The sequence below is a fragment of the Apaloderma vittatum genome, unplaced genomic scaffold, assembly GCF_000703405.1.
Source record: "Apaloderma vittatum isolate BGI_N311 unplaced genomic scaffold, ASM70340v1 scaffold9762, whole genome shotgun sequence".
Classification (NCBI taxonomy): Eukaryota; Metazoa; Chordata; class Aves; order Trogoniformes; family Trogonidae; genus Apaloderma; species Apaloderma vittatum.
The window spans coordinates 23076-39048 of record NW_009703058.1 but is presented as its reverse complement, the minus strand read 5'-3'; the positions used below and the strand labels follow the sequence as shown (position 1 = coordinate 39048).

The 15973-nt window shown below is 41.1% G+C and overlaps 1 protein-coding gene across 1 annotated transcript in view; it reads left to right on the top strand.

Moving 5' to 3' along the window:
* Positions 1–176: 176 nt before the first annotated feature.
* The window catches only part of CRCP (CGRP receptor component), a gene marked incomplete at its 5' end in the record, with an annotated part of 21483 nt that continues 5686 nt past the window's right edge, over positions 177–15973 (top strand). The window contains 4 exons of the mRNA XM_009864472.1: positions 177–293; positions 3545–3643; positions 6868–6962; positions 13305–13362. Of these exons, the coding sequence (XP_009862774.1) occupies positions 177–293; positions 3545–3643; positions 6868–6962; positions 13305–13362 (369 nt within the window). The remainder of the gene's footprint in view (positions 294–3544; positions 3644–6867; positions 6963–13304; positions 13363–15973) is intronic.

Genomic DNA, 15973 nt, shown 5'->3' with positions numbered 1-15973 from the left:
GTGTGGCTGAGAAAAAAGATTGTATTGTATGATTGTGTTACCATTTATGGGGCAAATTGTGCAAAATATACTGTGTGTAATAATTCTACGAAAATACGGGAAAACAAATTTCCAGAGGTGACAAAATGGTATTTGTAGGATTTTAAACTTTATGAAAGTTGTGTCTGTTCTTTTAGTGTCTGCGTGACTTAGCGAAGAAGAATTTTAGACGGTTTAATTTGGAACATAAACTAATTGTTTCCATTTTTCCTTTTAGAAAAGATGCAAATGCTGCACTGCTGAGTAACTTTGAGGTAAGTTTGTCTGCGTCCTGGTTTTGAGGCAGGGGCAATCATCAAGACCTGTATGTGATTTCCACCTCCTCCATTTGATTTGTTATTAAGAAAAAATCTTTTTAAAGAAAATCTGGTTTTCTAAAAAATCACTAGTTTTCCCTAGCAATGGGTACTGTATCACTATCTGCTTGGTCCCACATCTGTACAAAGAGATGGAAATATGCTGTTCAAATAGATGAGGAGCAGATCTTTAGAATGTCAGCAACTTTAACTTCAGCCTCGTTGTATTTATGCTGTTGCTGTGGGGTTAGTTTGTTGAATCCTTTTGTGTATGGTGGTTTGGTGGGATTTGGTTCTCCACGTCTTGAAACATTGTCTGCATTTGGGCAAGTGCACTGGATTCACCAGAACTTTCCACGTCGTGTGGTACGTTGGATCCCAAATGGGGAATGTTGATGCCTCTTAACTCGGCAGCCGTGTCTAAAATACCTCTTTTTGAATTTATGATAAGCCAGTATATCACCAAGCGTGTGACACGCTGATTGCTGGAGTCTCTTTAATACTGCCAATAAAAATTCTTGCAGAAAAATTCAAACATTTTTTACAGCTGGTTGCTGCTAGAATCAATGTTTCCTATTTAACCTTGTGATTTGCAGTATCACTGGAGAACCTGTAACTCATTAATGCATAGTTTTATTAAAGCCAGCGCTACTGGAAATGCAGTCTTGCCCGTCTGAGTTCTTGACGGTATTTTTGTAAAGATCTCGAGGTGTTTCCAAAGCAGGTTAGGTTACAGTAAGCATGAGGCAGTTGGCTGATCTGAGATGCGTTAGAATAAACACTCCTAGAAGCCTGTGCTAAACGTGGATCCGGTGCCCTGTCGTAACAAAAATGAATATTGGCATACAAACAACAAATAAAACCCCCAAATTTTATTTTCTAGTTTAGATAAATTCTGAATCGTTTTCCTTTCTCTTGAGTACAGGTATTTTTTTAGTGAGGCAGAAAGAAAGGTTGTGTTCTCCTTGGTTTAATTTTGGCCAGGTAATGGGAAGGGCTTTTTTTTTGAATGTAATTTTTGAGTGGTTTTAATAACCCAGGTGCTTTGTTAGTATTTTTTTTTATTGCTGCACAGCAATTTCATCCCATTCTGAAATAAATCTTGAAGTGTTTCACCTTGCGCTGTATCTGTCTGCGTACAGCAGAGCAACCTTCTGGTGACTGTTAGAAGAGCTTTAACAAGGTACTCGGAAAGAACCATCTGGCCTCAGAAATAACGTCAGCCAAACTCGTATTAAATGCCCATTTGCTAAAACCAGGCACTGTTGCGGAATAGAAAATAGCAAGTATTTCCGAGATAATTTGCTGCAAAATCATCTCTGCTTGCTTCTTCTTCGTTTGCTGGGATATTTGTGGGAATCTCGCTCTCGCTGCCTGCGGAGGTGCAGGTGGTGGTGTTGATCCCGTTACCTGAGATCCATAGGTGTCCTACAGCTACGGCCCAGAGCAGGGGGAGTTGCAGGATCCCGTCTTCGTGCTCCTCAGCCAGAACTTTCTTCAGCAGAGTCCTGCTGGTGAACGTAGCATGTGTGCTGAAAGACAGCAAAAGGCAGTGGGAAACGAAGTTACTGATGAGAGTGCTTATTTCTGATTTCCCTTTCACAGCAGTTGTCCGGCAGCTTTGCCATTCTTTGCAGGAAGGATTTGCAGCGTCTGCAGCTGGAGGCTTTTGGGGCACGGCTTTTCACAGCTCTTCAAAGTACTGATTTCCCTGGGACGACTGATCTCTCTTTCTGTTTGCTCCTCTTTGCAGTTGCAATTTGACTGGCATAGCTAACATTCTCTTTATCGAGGTAATGTTTTGCACAGGAAGTGGCGTTTGAAAGGAGTATTCGGGAGGGACATGTCGCATGTCCTATGCCTGCATTTATTCTGTGAGTTTGGAGTTGTCATTTTGTATCTCGTTGTCACTGGCTGTACTTTCTTCAGATATCTATTAGATAAAAGTTCGAGCTTTGGTTTTGGCTTTTGCTGCTGGTGGTTAGTACACAAGGATGTTCCTTTTTCATAGAAGATGCAGTATAAAGTAGTTGCAGGATTCGTAGCCGGTCGTGTTCTTGTTTCTCACTGTCTAGAAATGTTTGTGTTTTAATTCTACGGACTTGTCAGTTTATAGTGCCATTGGATCTGGATGTTGAATGAAGCTAGTTAAAAATTAGGGGATAAACAGTAAGAAGTGGACTGTGCTTTGCTGGGGTTACTGGCTCTGGATGTACCGTAAAGCCTGAAGCAAAACATCTGAAGACATTTCAACCTAATATGATTTAATATGGGAATAAAAGAATAATTCTGATGCTGTCTCAACGTTTTGACGCGTGCCTAACTGCAGTGAATAAAGATGTTGTGCTGCAACCGATTTGACAAAGTACAGTTGCAAAAATCAAAAAGTCCTCCTTGCCTTCAGACTTACCCTCTGGATCTCACTCCTGCGTTAATATTCACTGCATCATAAATGTGAAAACAACTTCATTACGTTATTTCAGGAATGTCTGCTTGTGTTACATTGTTGTGATGAAATAAGGAGCTATTTTAATCTTTGAGGCTAAACATACGGTAGCACCATGCTGGTCACTGTAACATTTACTATCACAAATAACTCCGCTGGAATTTACAGTAAGATCACTCCTCTCGGGAGCATCTGCAGGTCAAACCTTTATTTAGTTGGTTCCTTTATTTAGTTGGTTAGTCTGAAGCTTGTAGTTTCTTTTTTTATTTGGTTTTTTTTTTAATGTAGAATTGAATCTCTGTAAGACAAAATATATGTCCATTTTAATATTACAGGTACATCTGTCATCCAATAGGATCATAAACTTTTGCTTCGAGCATCACTCATACTTAACGGGGAGCTCTGTGCCAGTGCGACACGGTGTAACCCAATTCTCTTCAGGACGTGAGATAAGACAAGCAGATCGGATAGATTCCCCTGGCAGCTTCTCCTTTGTGGCTTTTGGATAACATTTAACAAGTGCTGAAAATCTATTTGAAATAGTCACTTTAAAAAAAAAAACAAACCAATTTACACACCTGTTCATCATTCTGGTGCCAAAACAATTTTCCTTTCAGTTGCTGGTGTGTTCACCCAGGAAGCCTCACTTTTTTGTTGCTGCTTGGTCAGTAGGATTTTGTGTTGTTCATTTATATTTTCCTGCTGTAATATTTTTAGGTGAAATACTCTCACGTGGTCTAAACCATTATTTTTTTTCCTCCAGGTGTTCCAGTTACTTACTGATCTTAAGCAACAGCGCAAAGAGAGTGGAAAAAACAAACAGAGCTCTGGGCAGCAGAATCTGAACACAATCATGTATGAAGTGAGTAGCGCTGTGCCATTTCTTTGCATATTAGCCCAGGCTGAAGTAATTCACATCCTTAGGTTTGTACGTTAATAATTTTGAATTGCATTTTCCCTTTTTAAAAACACAGTGAAATATTTTGTTTGCCACTTTTCTGTGGTCAGTTTATCCAGGCTGTAGGCTAACTGTGCTGTCAGGGCAGAGGCATGCAGCTGCTCTTAATAAAATCTGTCACAAAAAGAATAATAAAAATCCCTGGTTTTTAACTGGTTAGGTTTGTGGGATTTTTTTTATTGTTCCAAATATCCTGTCCTTTTAAGACCCAGGGCAGAACTTGCTGTCATCGAATGATTTGATGGTACTGTGTAATCGTGATTTTAAAGCTGAGGCACAGATCACATACTGTATTTTTTATTAGCAGAATTAAACTAACAATTTCCAACTAAAATAGATTTTTAATTTTTTTTTTGGTCAAAAGACTAACAAAGTCATGTGTACAGTTGGCAAAATCACTCAATGCCAGATTGATAATAAATGTTCAATCTGTTGCTGGCAATATGAACATTTGAAATATCTCAGATTTGCAGCTTTGTAACAGACATGCAGCATGACCGGTTGTGTCTGTATTGGAGAGCTGCATGAGTGGCACCACAGTTGGCAGCGAATTGAGAGGAGTTTGCCTTGCTTGCATGAGTAATCCTGTTGAGCACTGAAACTACTCATGTGAACAAGATTTGGCCTAGCCTTTGTTTTTGTTTTAGTTCTAGCTTTGTTTGAAAAGGTATAGAGTTGTAATTCCGAAGCCTCATATTCCACAAAATAAGGGCTTACAAAAAAATCTAATTTAAATCTTCATGGAGACTGACAGTCTCTCCCTGCACCTCCTTGAAAGATCCCGTAAGTTTATTTGGTCAGAATGCACCTTTAGTTGCCTTGTTGTAAATACTATAGGATGCACGTTTTTGTGCATGGAGTGAATCTGGGCTAAACTCTAGGTGTGTGTTCTCTATATTTGACTAAAAGAAAACAAGAATTTAATCTTATGGGATTGTCTTTCTTCATGTCTTCCTGAGCTCTGTGCAGGCTTGTGTCCGTTGGTACTGAAATAACGAGATGAAGCTTCCTCAGCTGAAGCTCTGGGGTTTTTGCTGTATGTCTGGCATTTAAATGGATTTGAAATTGCCCTCCAAAGAAGACTAAACTGGGAAAAAAATTACTCCCATTGAATAATTTTGTTATGTGACAATATGATGATTACATTTCAGTCGTTGTTGGTGAATAACAGCTTGATTTTATCTGAAAAAGTCAGAGGAGGTTTACAGGAAGGAGGGTTACCTAAGCACTGTTGTGCTTTTAAATATATTTCCCAGTAGTGCAGTAAAACGAGTCCTTCAGAACACCACTGATTTGTATTTCATCAGCCCTCTATCTGTTAAGCAGAGTAAATTGTCCTGTATTGTTCAATCTGATTTCCTTAGCAGTTTTAAGGGATAACAGATTTTAGCAGAAATACACTGGAAGGTGTATTTCCATTTTCGTATTTTCTTATTTTTCATACTGCTTTTGTATTTTCCATACTCTTTTTTTTTCCCCTGTGTCTGTGTTGCTGTGAGTTTTTTTGCTCTGTGAGTACCAATTCAGGTTTTTTTGCTTCTCACCTTTGAGATAAAAATACTCAGTTTAAAGATTTTTCTGAGAAAGAAACTCAGCGTATTGTATGGAATTTTATGGGGGTTTATTCCTATTACAGTTACTCTGTGTGTGCGGCATCCCACCACACACGTGCCTCTGTATCTGCAATCCAGTTAGGGCATCACAAGCCAGTTGTACTGATACTTTTAAGCTTTATGTGGAGCTGTGCAGTCTCAACAGATGAAGATTTTCTTCTTTAATTCAAAAAGCATTGACAAAACACTTTTTAAATCCTTCTGTTGCTGATGCACACAATGCAAGATTTTTCTTGACTTTTTCATTGCTGCTCATTTTTTCCAGCCCTTCATTTTGGGGTCTAATCCAAGCAACAAGCAACTCTCAGGAAGATTCTGAGCTACTTCCAGTGAAAACATAGCTGTGAACTGGAATTTGTGGGGATTTTTATCAAGAGTTTTGGTTTTTTTTCAAACTACATTATGTATTATTACCTGTCTGCTAGGCATCGTGGTGTTTTAAATAAAGCAAACAGATGTAACAGCTTGCAAAAGGCAGCTGAGGTTGGTAGGTGTTACGTGAGAGCAGAGATAAACTGTCTCAGATCAGGTAAATGTTTCTAATACTGCAGTATTCCTGCAGATTTTCATGACAACCCACTTAACCTGCTCTGTGAGCTTGAGGAAAGCGTTGCCAAATGTGCAGATAAAGGATGAAAAGAACCAGAGATTGGAGAGCGTAATGAGTTATTTAGGGGTTGGCAGCGAGAGGATCCCTGGCACGGAGCACGTGAAAACTTGGCAGAAGTTAACATGGTTTTGCACATGGACAGCATCCAACGTTTCTGAAGTGTTAACTGCCTTTAAAAAACAAAAAGGGAAACAAACCAACAGAAAAATAAACACAAAACCCCACCCAACCGTGTATATCTTCGTACGTTTTGAACTAGCTTTGAAGTTGTAAATGTTTGTTGATTTAAAAAGGAAAGTAAATTGGAGTGATACTATTCAGCACAGCTGCAAGAATTTCTTGATCCCAGTCTTAGCTTCCCCTGGGGTTATTTCGAACCAAGAAAGCAAATGTCTTCCGCAAAGTGCAGGTGGATTTTTAGTAGGCAGAGCTAAAACTCGCTCTTATGCTCTTCAGCCTGCAACTTTGGGCTGTGAGCAGGTCTGACAAATGTCTGTCTAAAGCCACAGAGGGAGTAGTCCAAGCTGTAATTCTCGCCTGAGTGCATAGTGAGCTGGCTGGGTCATGTCTTTACAGAATGAATACACTGGGGCTGCCTGGATAGGTACTAACGTCATTTCCATTACGTAAAGTTGTAGCTATATAATGCCTGTTTCTTACACTTTCAGTAAATATTGGTATGGTCTTACTGAAGACAGAAAAATGGAACTGATCTCTCATCTGTGACAGCATTTCCCACTGTTGTAAAATGAAAAGAGTAAAAAGCCAAACCCCAAAACCTGAACTGAATTTTGCAATTTTTCTGGGTAATACTTAGGAGACTTTTCAAAATCAGCTTGTGTCATACACAACTTGGTAAAGCAAATAGTAACTGTGAAATAACGCGTACTTTCTATCCGTTGCAGACACTGAAGTACATTTCAAAAACACCCTGTAGGTACCAGAGTCCTGAGATTGTAAGAGATTTCCTCATAGCTATGAAAGGCCATAAGCTAACCAAGTAAGTAAAAATGTTCCTTTGAATAAATATATAAACTCATGGCAATGTTGGAAAAACTAATCCCTGTGTCCACAGTAGGATAATCTGTCTGGTTTGGGTCCACATATTTTAAGTACTATCTGCCATTATTTAAAAGCTCACCCAAACATATTTTCCTTCAGTCCTTGTTGCCTATGTCGATGAGTATTTCCTTAAGTGGGCTCATGTTTACTGCTGTGTGTTTCTCAAACAGGCTCGTGTCAATATTTTGTTTTTAAACATGGTTTCACAAAGTAGGGTTTGTAAAACGTTTTCTGAGGAAGAAGTTGAAAGTTGTAAATGGGCTTTGAACACAGCAAGAGAACTGAAAAATCCCCCCAACCCAACCTTGATTTGTTAGCAGTCTAACTTTCATGAACTTCCTTAACCAAAAATGCGTTCGTTCCTAAAAGGCAGAGGCAGTGGCTGTACTGCCACCATAACCAACGGTAAGTAAATAAAATCCTAATGTAGCTGTACGGGCAAATGTTATTCTGAAGTTTTATCTGAATCTGGAAGCTGTTACAGATCGTCTCTCAGGGTGATCCTCTCTAATTGACATTTAGCAAACTTAAGATGTTTATCTCCTCTTTTTGTAGTGTTTGTCCAATGGTACTTACGTCCACTAGGATTTCCAAGATGTACATTTCAGTTACCTAAATGTTGTGTCAATCAGCCTTCCCCCCAGCTGCAGTTTCTGGTAAAGCTGAACATGCAGTTCATTCTTTTTATTTTGGGAAGTCTCACAAAGAAAATAAGATCTCCTTCACAGTTACAAGATTCTAAGGGTGTTTTTCCCCTCTGGCAGTGGCACAAGTGCCTGTTCATGGTGCTTGAAACCCATAATCCTCTCAAACCTCTCTTCAGAGTGTGAGTGAAACCTGTTGTAAATAGTCAGATCCAAAAGAAATTGGATCAGTTGGCTACTTGCTTGGATAGCTCTAATCAGTCATCTGATTTTTAAAGCAGAAAGAACAAAGATTTAATTGCTTCTAAATGACTTCTTCACCATGAAGGAGTAGTTTACGCTGTGTGGACACTGACTGCATTTTCCTTCCCTGCTGGAAAGACCCCCAAAGTGCTTACACTGTGGGAAGAAGACTTTTGCTAATAATTTGATTGTGCCACGAAAAGGAATGCAAAGTGAGAGCATCTGGAGAGCGCGGTGCCACAGGGCAAGTTTTTACCCTGTCCAAAGCACAGTAAATTGAGTAGAAAGCAGGTTGTCAGCTATTTTTTTGACTTTCATGGCCCCTTCTCTACAAACAATTACACTCACATCCAGTATATCAGCAGCTCTGATAACAGTATTGCTGTCATTGCAGACACAGGGGTGCTGGTACTTGGAAGCTTTGTCAGGGGTATTGTAACTTTGCTTGTAGGGCTTTCTCTTGTAGAACTGAAGTTGCCTGTTCAGAATGTCAGCGTTTAGTCCTCCCGCAGGTCACTTTATAGAGCAGGATACTGATCTATGCAGCGAGCAAGGCATCTTAATTATTATCTGATATGGAGGTATTGAAGTGTGGAAAAAATAGTCTCCTTACCTTACAGAGCTCATAACGTGGAAATGAAAGGGAGTATTTTTGGGGTCCGGTTAGCTCAGTGGTTTGAGAGCAGTGCTGGCAACGAGGACCAACAACGAGGTCGCGGGTATTCCCGCTTGGTCCCCATGTGTCGCCAGGTCTAGTCGAGAGGTGGCATCCCTGCCCCAAACAGGGAGGTTGGATTAGATGATCTCTAAGGTCCCTTCCAGCCTGGGCCATTCTATGATTCTGTGATCTTGAAACTGGCAGCAAACTGGAGTAAGTACTGAGCATCCTTCATTTCTGGTAAAGTGCAACAGCCGTCCTGGTTGAAGTGAAATAAGCATGGTCAGTCTGTGCAGGGCATTTGCCACGTACTTTGTAATAGAAGAAACGGAGTTGTTTGGCGTGGTCCCAGCACCACTTCTTTCTTCTAACCTTTCCCATTGAGGCACAAGGTAGGAGTATTGGCGCCCATCTGGCAGCCTCTTCGTACCATAACACAGAAGGCACACGGTGTGCAGTCACTATATAGTGCATTTTATGTTAAACTGCTTAAAAGAGTAATGCCTCCAAGGAAATTCTGAGCTACTCTCTGATTCATAAGCAAAATCATTGCAACGCTGCTCTGTTGTTCAAGAAATGAAAACCTAAAGGCTTTATTTCCGTTCTGTGGGATGGAGGTGGTATTTGAATGAAAGACCATTGGAGATTTTGTTCCATGTGTCTGGTAGAGAGCTTTCTTCCCCTTTGAGAGGAAAGAACCTGCAACGTTTGCTTTCCAGGACCTTGCTTACATGATCTCGCCATAATGACCTTTTCTCCCACAAAAAGTAACCAACTCCAGGGTCTGGCTGCTGCTTGCTTTCTGGGTAGAGCATCAAAGATGTGCTTTGTCCCTGAATCTCCCAGCGAGTCATAAGCCGTCTCTGCTGGTCACGGTTTTCTGAAGGCGGCTGATTTGATTCAACATCTGCGTTAGCTGGTGTCTGTCCTCGGTGAGGGCACAGCAGCATCTTCTGTTTTCTCATTGCAAGAGGAACAGGCCGTCTGCTCAAAAGGCACAGCTGCTCAGAAACACCCGGTCACCTTAGACTGCTTCTCTGCTGTTTAAATTCCTTGTTATTACTCTAATCAAGGAGGAGCCAGCGTGTTTATGCTGCTGATTAGGCTCGGCAACTTTTCTAGTACAAGGGCTTCAGGGCTTTGACTGTAAGAAGGATTTGCAGCTGGATCTACAATCCTGGTGGAGGGAGGGATGAGCCGAGTTCCCCCATTCGATGTGTTATTGCAGCACTCGAGCACTAGGTTGTGCTGGTGTATGTGAGAATTTCAAGGGAGTGAAGAGACACCGGGCACCGTCCGGAAAAGCACCAAGAACTGAATCACATTCATTTAAAGGAGCTCTTAATCAAGTGAATTCTTATTTTTCCTGCCCTCCTTTCTCAAACCTGCAGCACTGACCATGCAGAAGGCAGTGCTCGTCAGGCTGCACCTGATGTCCTGAAATGTTCTGGCTCCCGTTGGAGAGCTGGTAGTGGTCTGCTGGCAGATGGTGCAGCTCCTGGAAAGTCACCTTTGTGTGCTGTTATTGCTAGTATTTGCTGCTCATAATACCAGGTTAACAGACCAGCATATCTTTTCCATCTGTTTCGTGATGAGTTTTTCTCTGCAGTGTTACAGGCAGAATAAAGTAAATTTTCCAAAAAGGTGGTTTTTAAAAATTGGTACTAATGTATACAAGCAACTTAAACCTTTTGCAGTGGTTTCAGATAACTGCGTTGCTACATGGAGCAAGTTCAAAGACATCTGAACATATGTTTCACTGATACAGTCAGTGAAGTATGGTAAAGCACAATTTATTTCCTTGTCATTGGCTATTTTGGTAAAAATGAAACTGTAGCACTTATTTTTTTTTTTTTTTAATTAAAAACTTGTAGTGAATTTTATGATTACCTTGTTGAGGCCTCAAGCTTTGGCTAACGCTGCAGTACAGTAAGTCATGTTGTACTTGGAAATATAGTATGCCATGAGCAGCTATTTTTCCAGTTTGGGTCCCTGGAACGGCTTCATATTTTGTAAGGTAGTGTGAGTGGCGTCGTATGAAAAGTCTGTTTAATCTTGTGCTCTGTGATTGCAGTTAAATGAAAATTGACTCTACTTGTACTTCTTCCTCTTACCCATAGCCTATCTTGGATCTAATTTTGAAATAATCACATTTCCAATCGCAGCATATTATTATAGTTTAAAAAAATGGATATAAACATTGCCCTTCTTGTCTTTAAATCAACACATCCAGGGAAGTGTTGAGCTGAAAATGAGTAGTGCTTTTAGAAAGTATTTTCCCTCATTACTGCCGAAAACTACAACAAGTATAAACATAAACCGCTGCAGTGTTAAAGGTTGAATGATTTGCTTTGTAATTTTTGTCTCCTCCAGAGCTTTCGAAGTGAATATTCAACACTGAAGTCAGGATGGTGCTTGTTTAACAGCAGCATCATTTAGCAGTCGTTAAAAAGACTTTTGCGTGTCTCTCCGAATTGATTGGAAATTAACCCTTTGATCTGTAGCAGTGTTGCTCAGGTTTTTTTTGCATTCAGATACCATCATCAGCCCTCAGATTTCATCCTGGACAAACGTACTGAGACCGAGGGACGGCGGTAACGCCCGCTGGGATTGCACAGACCATGCACGGACTCGGGCTGCAGTTTCACAGACTCCGGCTTGGGACTGCTCACCCATGAGCTGGGTTCAGACAACATTTTGCGTCAGTTGCCGTGGTTGACTCAAGGCCATAGGGTTTCACTCTTAAGTGTTCTGAGCTAGTAATGAAATACAGGGTTGTGTTATGCTGCTGTTACTTTATGGTTTTCCTAGCAACTAAGAAACAGACATTCCTGAGGATAGATTTGCCTCTGCAAAGTCACAGATGTTTTAGGTGTTGTTGTTTTTAAGCTCTGCGAGCTGTATCTTGGCACTGATACTGTTCCCTTCTTACCCATGCCTATAGATCTCTTACTGTTCAAACAAAATGTGCGTGCATCTGGATTTACATACAGTCTAGGAGTTCAGGAGCTAAATAATGGGCAGTACCAAAACACATAATACAAGGTTTGGTTAAAATGTAAATACTGCAAATACTTGGCTCACTGCTGACAGAGCATATTCTGTCTTTTTTATATATATATTTAATTCTCGTTGGTCTTAATTTGCACACAGTGTGTAACGTTTTGCATTAGAATCTGTGAATTTCTTCCACCCTGTGGCAACGCGCAGTCCGTTCTGTCTACCCAGATACACAGTGTGATCTTGAACACCAGGCAGTGATTATCTTTTTTTTTTGTCTTCTAGGAGAACATTTTTTTTGATTGTGAAGGATTACACTATGTATTCTCTCTGCTCACAGACCTCCTCCCATAACTACACACATTTTTGCCTCCCGCAGCCTGAGCTTTATGTGTCCCTAAGCCTGCTCTGCACCGCTTTGCCCTCGGCTGGAAATGCTGATCTTGGCTGTGGCTGAGTCTCAGCTGCCGCTGGCTCTGGCCTCGGAGCGAGGAGGCACCACTCGGGCTGACGGCACTAATTGCCATTTTGGGATTTCTTGCCAGGCAGGTCCTGTAAGAGTCTGCATAACGGACAATTAACTCTGATTAGTGAAATCTCGCTTTTACGTGAGAAAATGTCTTTCAGCCGTCACTCATCTTTTGTATGGATTCTCCTCTTGAACGAGCAGCTTTTCGTGTTCCAAACAGTGTTACTAAAATCCGGGCAGTCCAGAGAAAATACAAAGACTTCCTTTTTAGGGGCAATTAAGCTGAAAGTATTCTTCACCTTATGTTTAGATGAATGGCACAGCTATCCTTTTTATTTAATGAGCGTGAGTGTAAATATGCACGCTGCAGGAAGTGTAAAGATGGATTCATCCGGGTTGGAAAAAGTTTGGTTTATTTTTTAGAGGTAATGGAGCATGAACGAAATGCGGGGTTATCATGTCGGTGCCCACGCAAAGCACTGCAGTCAGCGCTGATACTGATGCAGGCTGAGGCTCGCGGCATTTGCCTTCTGTAATTTTCTTCTGATGGACTTTTGACTTGTGTGCGCTAGCAGGAAATCTCAGGTGCACAGAGACTCTGATCTTAGCAGTCAGTTTTTGGTGTCCGTGTTGGAAAAAGTGAGATTTGCGTGGGAATAGAGACAAAGATGCATTTTTTGCCCAAAGATATATGTGTAAAAAGTGCGGCCTCAGCCCTTCATAATGTGTGAAAAAACACGTTGGCTTCAGCTATGTGGGAGACGGAGAGTATGTGTGACCGAGTGGTTTCAGACTGTGGTGGGTTTTTTTGGTGTTTTTTTTGTTGTTAGTTTTTTTAACTTGGCATTCGCAGTGGGCTAAAAGAGTAAACAAGTTATTGCTGTTTGGCTGATGGATTGTGACTTCTTAGGTATGATAATTGTGGTGCTTGTGTGTTTTTAGCAAAAGGATCTGTGATCTTCGAGTTGTTTAGCGTTTCTGTACAGCTCTTAACAAAGCGAAGGTGTGTGTTAATTAATGATTGTACAGTAACGATCTGAGGTCCTCTGCCCTGCTGCCTTAGACTGGAGATGGCAGCAGCAATATGTCTAAACACATGAGGAAGTACTGGATTTAAAATACCCAAATTATCATGGCAATCAAACCACGCTGCAAACCCAGTCAGAAACTAAGCTGTCAGGAATGTATCTGCCTCTTGCCAGTCATTTGGGGGGATCCTCAGATTATATAGTAATGCAGATTGGTTTATGCTTTGCTTTTAAACAGGGCAGAAAAGCTCCAGTTGCTGAACCACAGGCCCGTGACGGCAGTCGAAATACAGCTGGTGAGTAACCACGCTCCTGACTGTTCAAAGCTTAAGTGAAAGCAGCTTGAACCTTGAAGATCAACTGAATAATTACTCTCTCATGGTCAGTGATTGAATGTAGCCCTTTATGCACGTCTTTACACCCATGGTTTCAAATCCACTCTGCTTCCTCTCTGAGATCTCCTTGGAGACTTGCCCATCTTGCTCTCAGACAGAATCTCCACCTCTGTTTGCTTCATTGTCGTGTATTGAAAATGCTCGATGCGGTCGTTAAAGGTTCGTTACAGTATCGTGAGTAAGAATATGTGTGACCCGAGTCTTTTTGTTGCTGGTCCATAATCAAGTACTTTGCTTTTTGACAGCTGTGATGGCATGGTTGTTTCTACGGCAAGGTTTTATGCTATAGTAAAACCAGACATGCTGAAAAGGAGTGAGTAATGACCGAGGTGGGATTTTGAGCAGTGTTGCAGGATGAGGGATGGATATAAACAGACTTTCTAATGGAAAGTAGCCAGTGTCACTCTGCTAAGGATAGTTCTGATGTAAAGAGGGATTGTTGCTAAATGGAAGTTGCTAATGGAAGTTTCTCTGAAGTTTCTTCTTAGTAATAGACAATCCTGTGATGATAAAGAGATTAATTTAATAAGGATATCCTTTTAATAAATATCTCTGACAGTATGAACATCTGTTTGTAATCTTACCCCAAAACCAAACTGTGCAGTAACAGGCTCGCATTTTGCTGCAAAAAAGGGGAGGATTCAAGATGTATCAGTGAGACTATTCTTCTTTCGTAGCCAAGGAGTAGACATTATAATGCTGACGGCATCTCATAAAAGAATGCTTCTAGCTGAGGAATTAAAGAGTGGTTTGTGATTGAGGAGATCCGTGTCAGTCATCAGCCCGACCAAGGGCGTTAAGGCTTTCCGAGCTTTGCTTAGGAAGTTATTTATAAGCAGTGATGTAGAGCCTATCTCATCGTTTGGTTAGCTTCATGTGCTTAGACACAGATTTATTATATTCCCGTGTAGATCACGTACTGTCTTTTTATCCCTTCTTTAAGTGCAATGTTATTTATTTTTCTGCTTTCAGGTGACTTTTTCTTTTGTCTATCTTTGGCTCCTCCCCTCATTACTCTACCTAGCTCCTCATTATCTTACTTATCCATAAAATACTGAAAATAGTTTTGTACCCTGTGTCATATTTGAGGCAAGTATAAGAAATTTTGTGCTTTTATATTAGAAGTCAGGGTTCTCTATAATGCCATACTTTAGATATTCCAGGGTTTATAATGCCAAAGTTAGGTAAACCTCATTGTTAAAACTGGTGATTTGGGTTCCGCCTGAGCCCGTGATTGTTACATAACCCTTCTGTAATGATCAGAAGCGACTTGTGGAAAATGTAATGTTCAAACATTTGGGGACTAGTCTGTGTTTGACTCATCGTGGAAGTAGCGGGGATGCAGTTACTTCTGCTCCCTTGCGAACCCCCTCTAACTGCCAGGGCAAGTTTCTCCAGAACTAGCCTTGCAGGGTTGCTAACACCATGTTAAATTAAGGCTCCCCAAAATCGCAGTACATCAGTCTTTTGAGCTCAATAACTGGTAGGAAACTGCCGAGACGAGGAGCCGTAGCAAGGAGATGGTTTTGCTGTTCGGTTGCTGTCTTGAATCGGTTTGGGGTTGGGTGAGCACAGGGGAAAGAAATCGTAGCGGTGCGGCATCCGAACGCGCAAGCCCTTCGTTTTCTGTGGGCAGTGAAGGCTGCCAGCGCTGGCTTTGATGTCAGTAGGGAGAAGATCACCCCCCCACAGATTTGAGGCGAGCGAGTCCCTCCAGCGCGGTCCCTGGGTGAGGGACGATTGACAGTGAAGCGAATACCGGGTCTCAAACGGCCTTGGCTCTCTTCTCGTTGAGCTTGTCCCCGCTACTCAAAAGCTCTTCAGTCGCTCCTGGAATTGAATCAGAAATAGAGGATGATGCAGACTTGTGACCACTTCATATAATGTGGGCAGATCAATCTTATTTTTTAAAAAGCTTTGAAGAAAATGCCAAACGAGTCACATCTCTGTCTCTTGCTCACTCAAATAGCTTTTATATCTCAGACTTTCAGTCAGTGCTGCCTGGCCGTGCAATGGAGCCGCATTTACCTGAGAAGCTTTGAATAGCTGATGTGACAGGATAGTTATTTTTGCTACTGCTTGTTGCTTTTTTGCCTTTCCAGCTTTTTCGTTTTTTGTTTTACTTTCCTCCTATAAAATTCTCCATCTTTAGAAGTATGCAAACAATAAATCAAAATTGATAAAAATGTATTTAAGCTAAAAAGCAAATTTATGTTATAATCTTTTGATCTCAAGCTCTTTTGTAAGCCTTTATGCATAAATTGCTGTGATCATTTGTATTTGTCTCTTCTGAACTGTGTGCCAGGATTTATTTTCAAACAACAATAGCAACAAAAGGAGCATGAAACTCTTAATTCGTATCCCAGGGGGTAAAACACTACACATTGCAGCTATCTTGACCTCCTGTTTTAATCTTTAACATATGTTCTTCCTGGCTCAGTGATTCACGAAGGAGGGGAAAAAAGACAGACAGTGTTGTCGATCTAACCGTGACAGTGGTGCAGCTTTACTT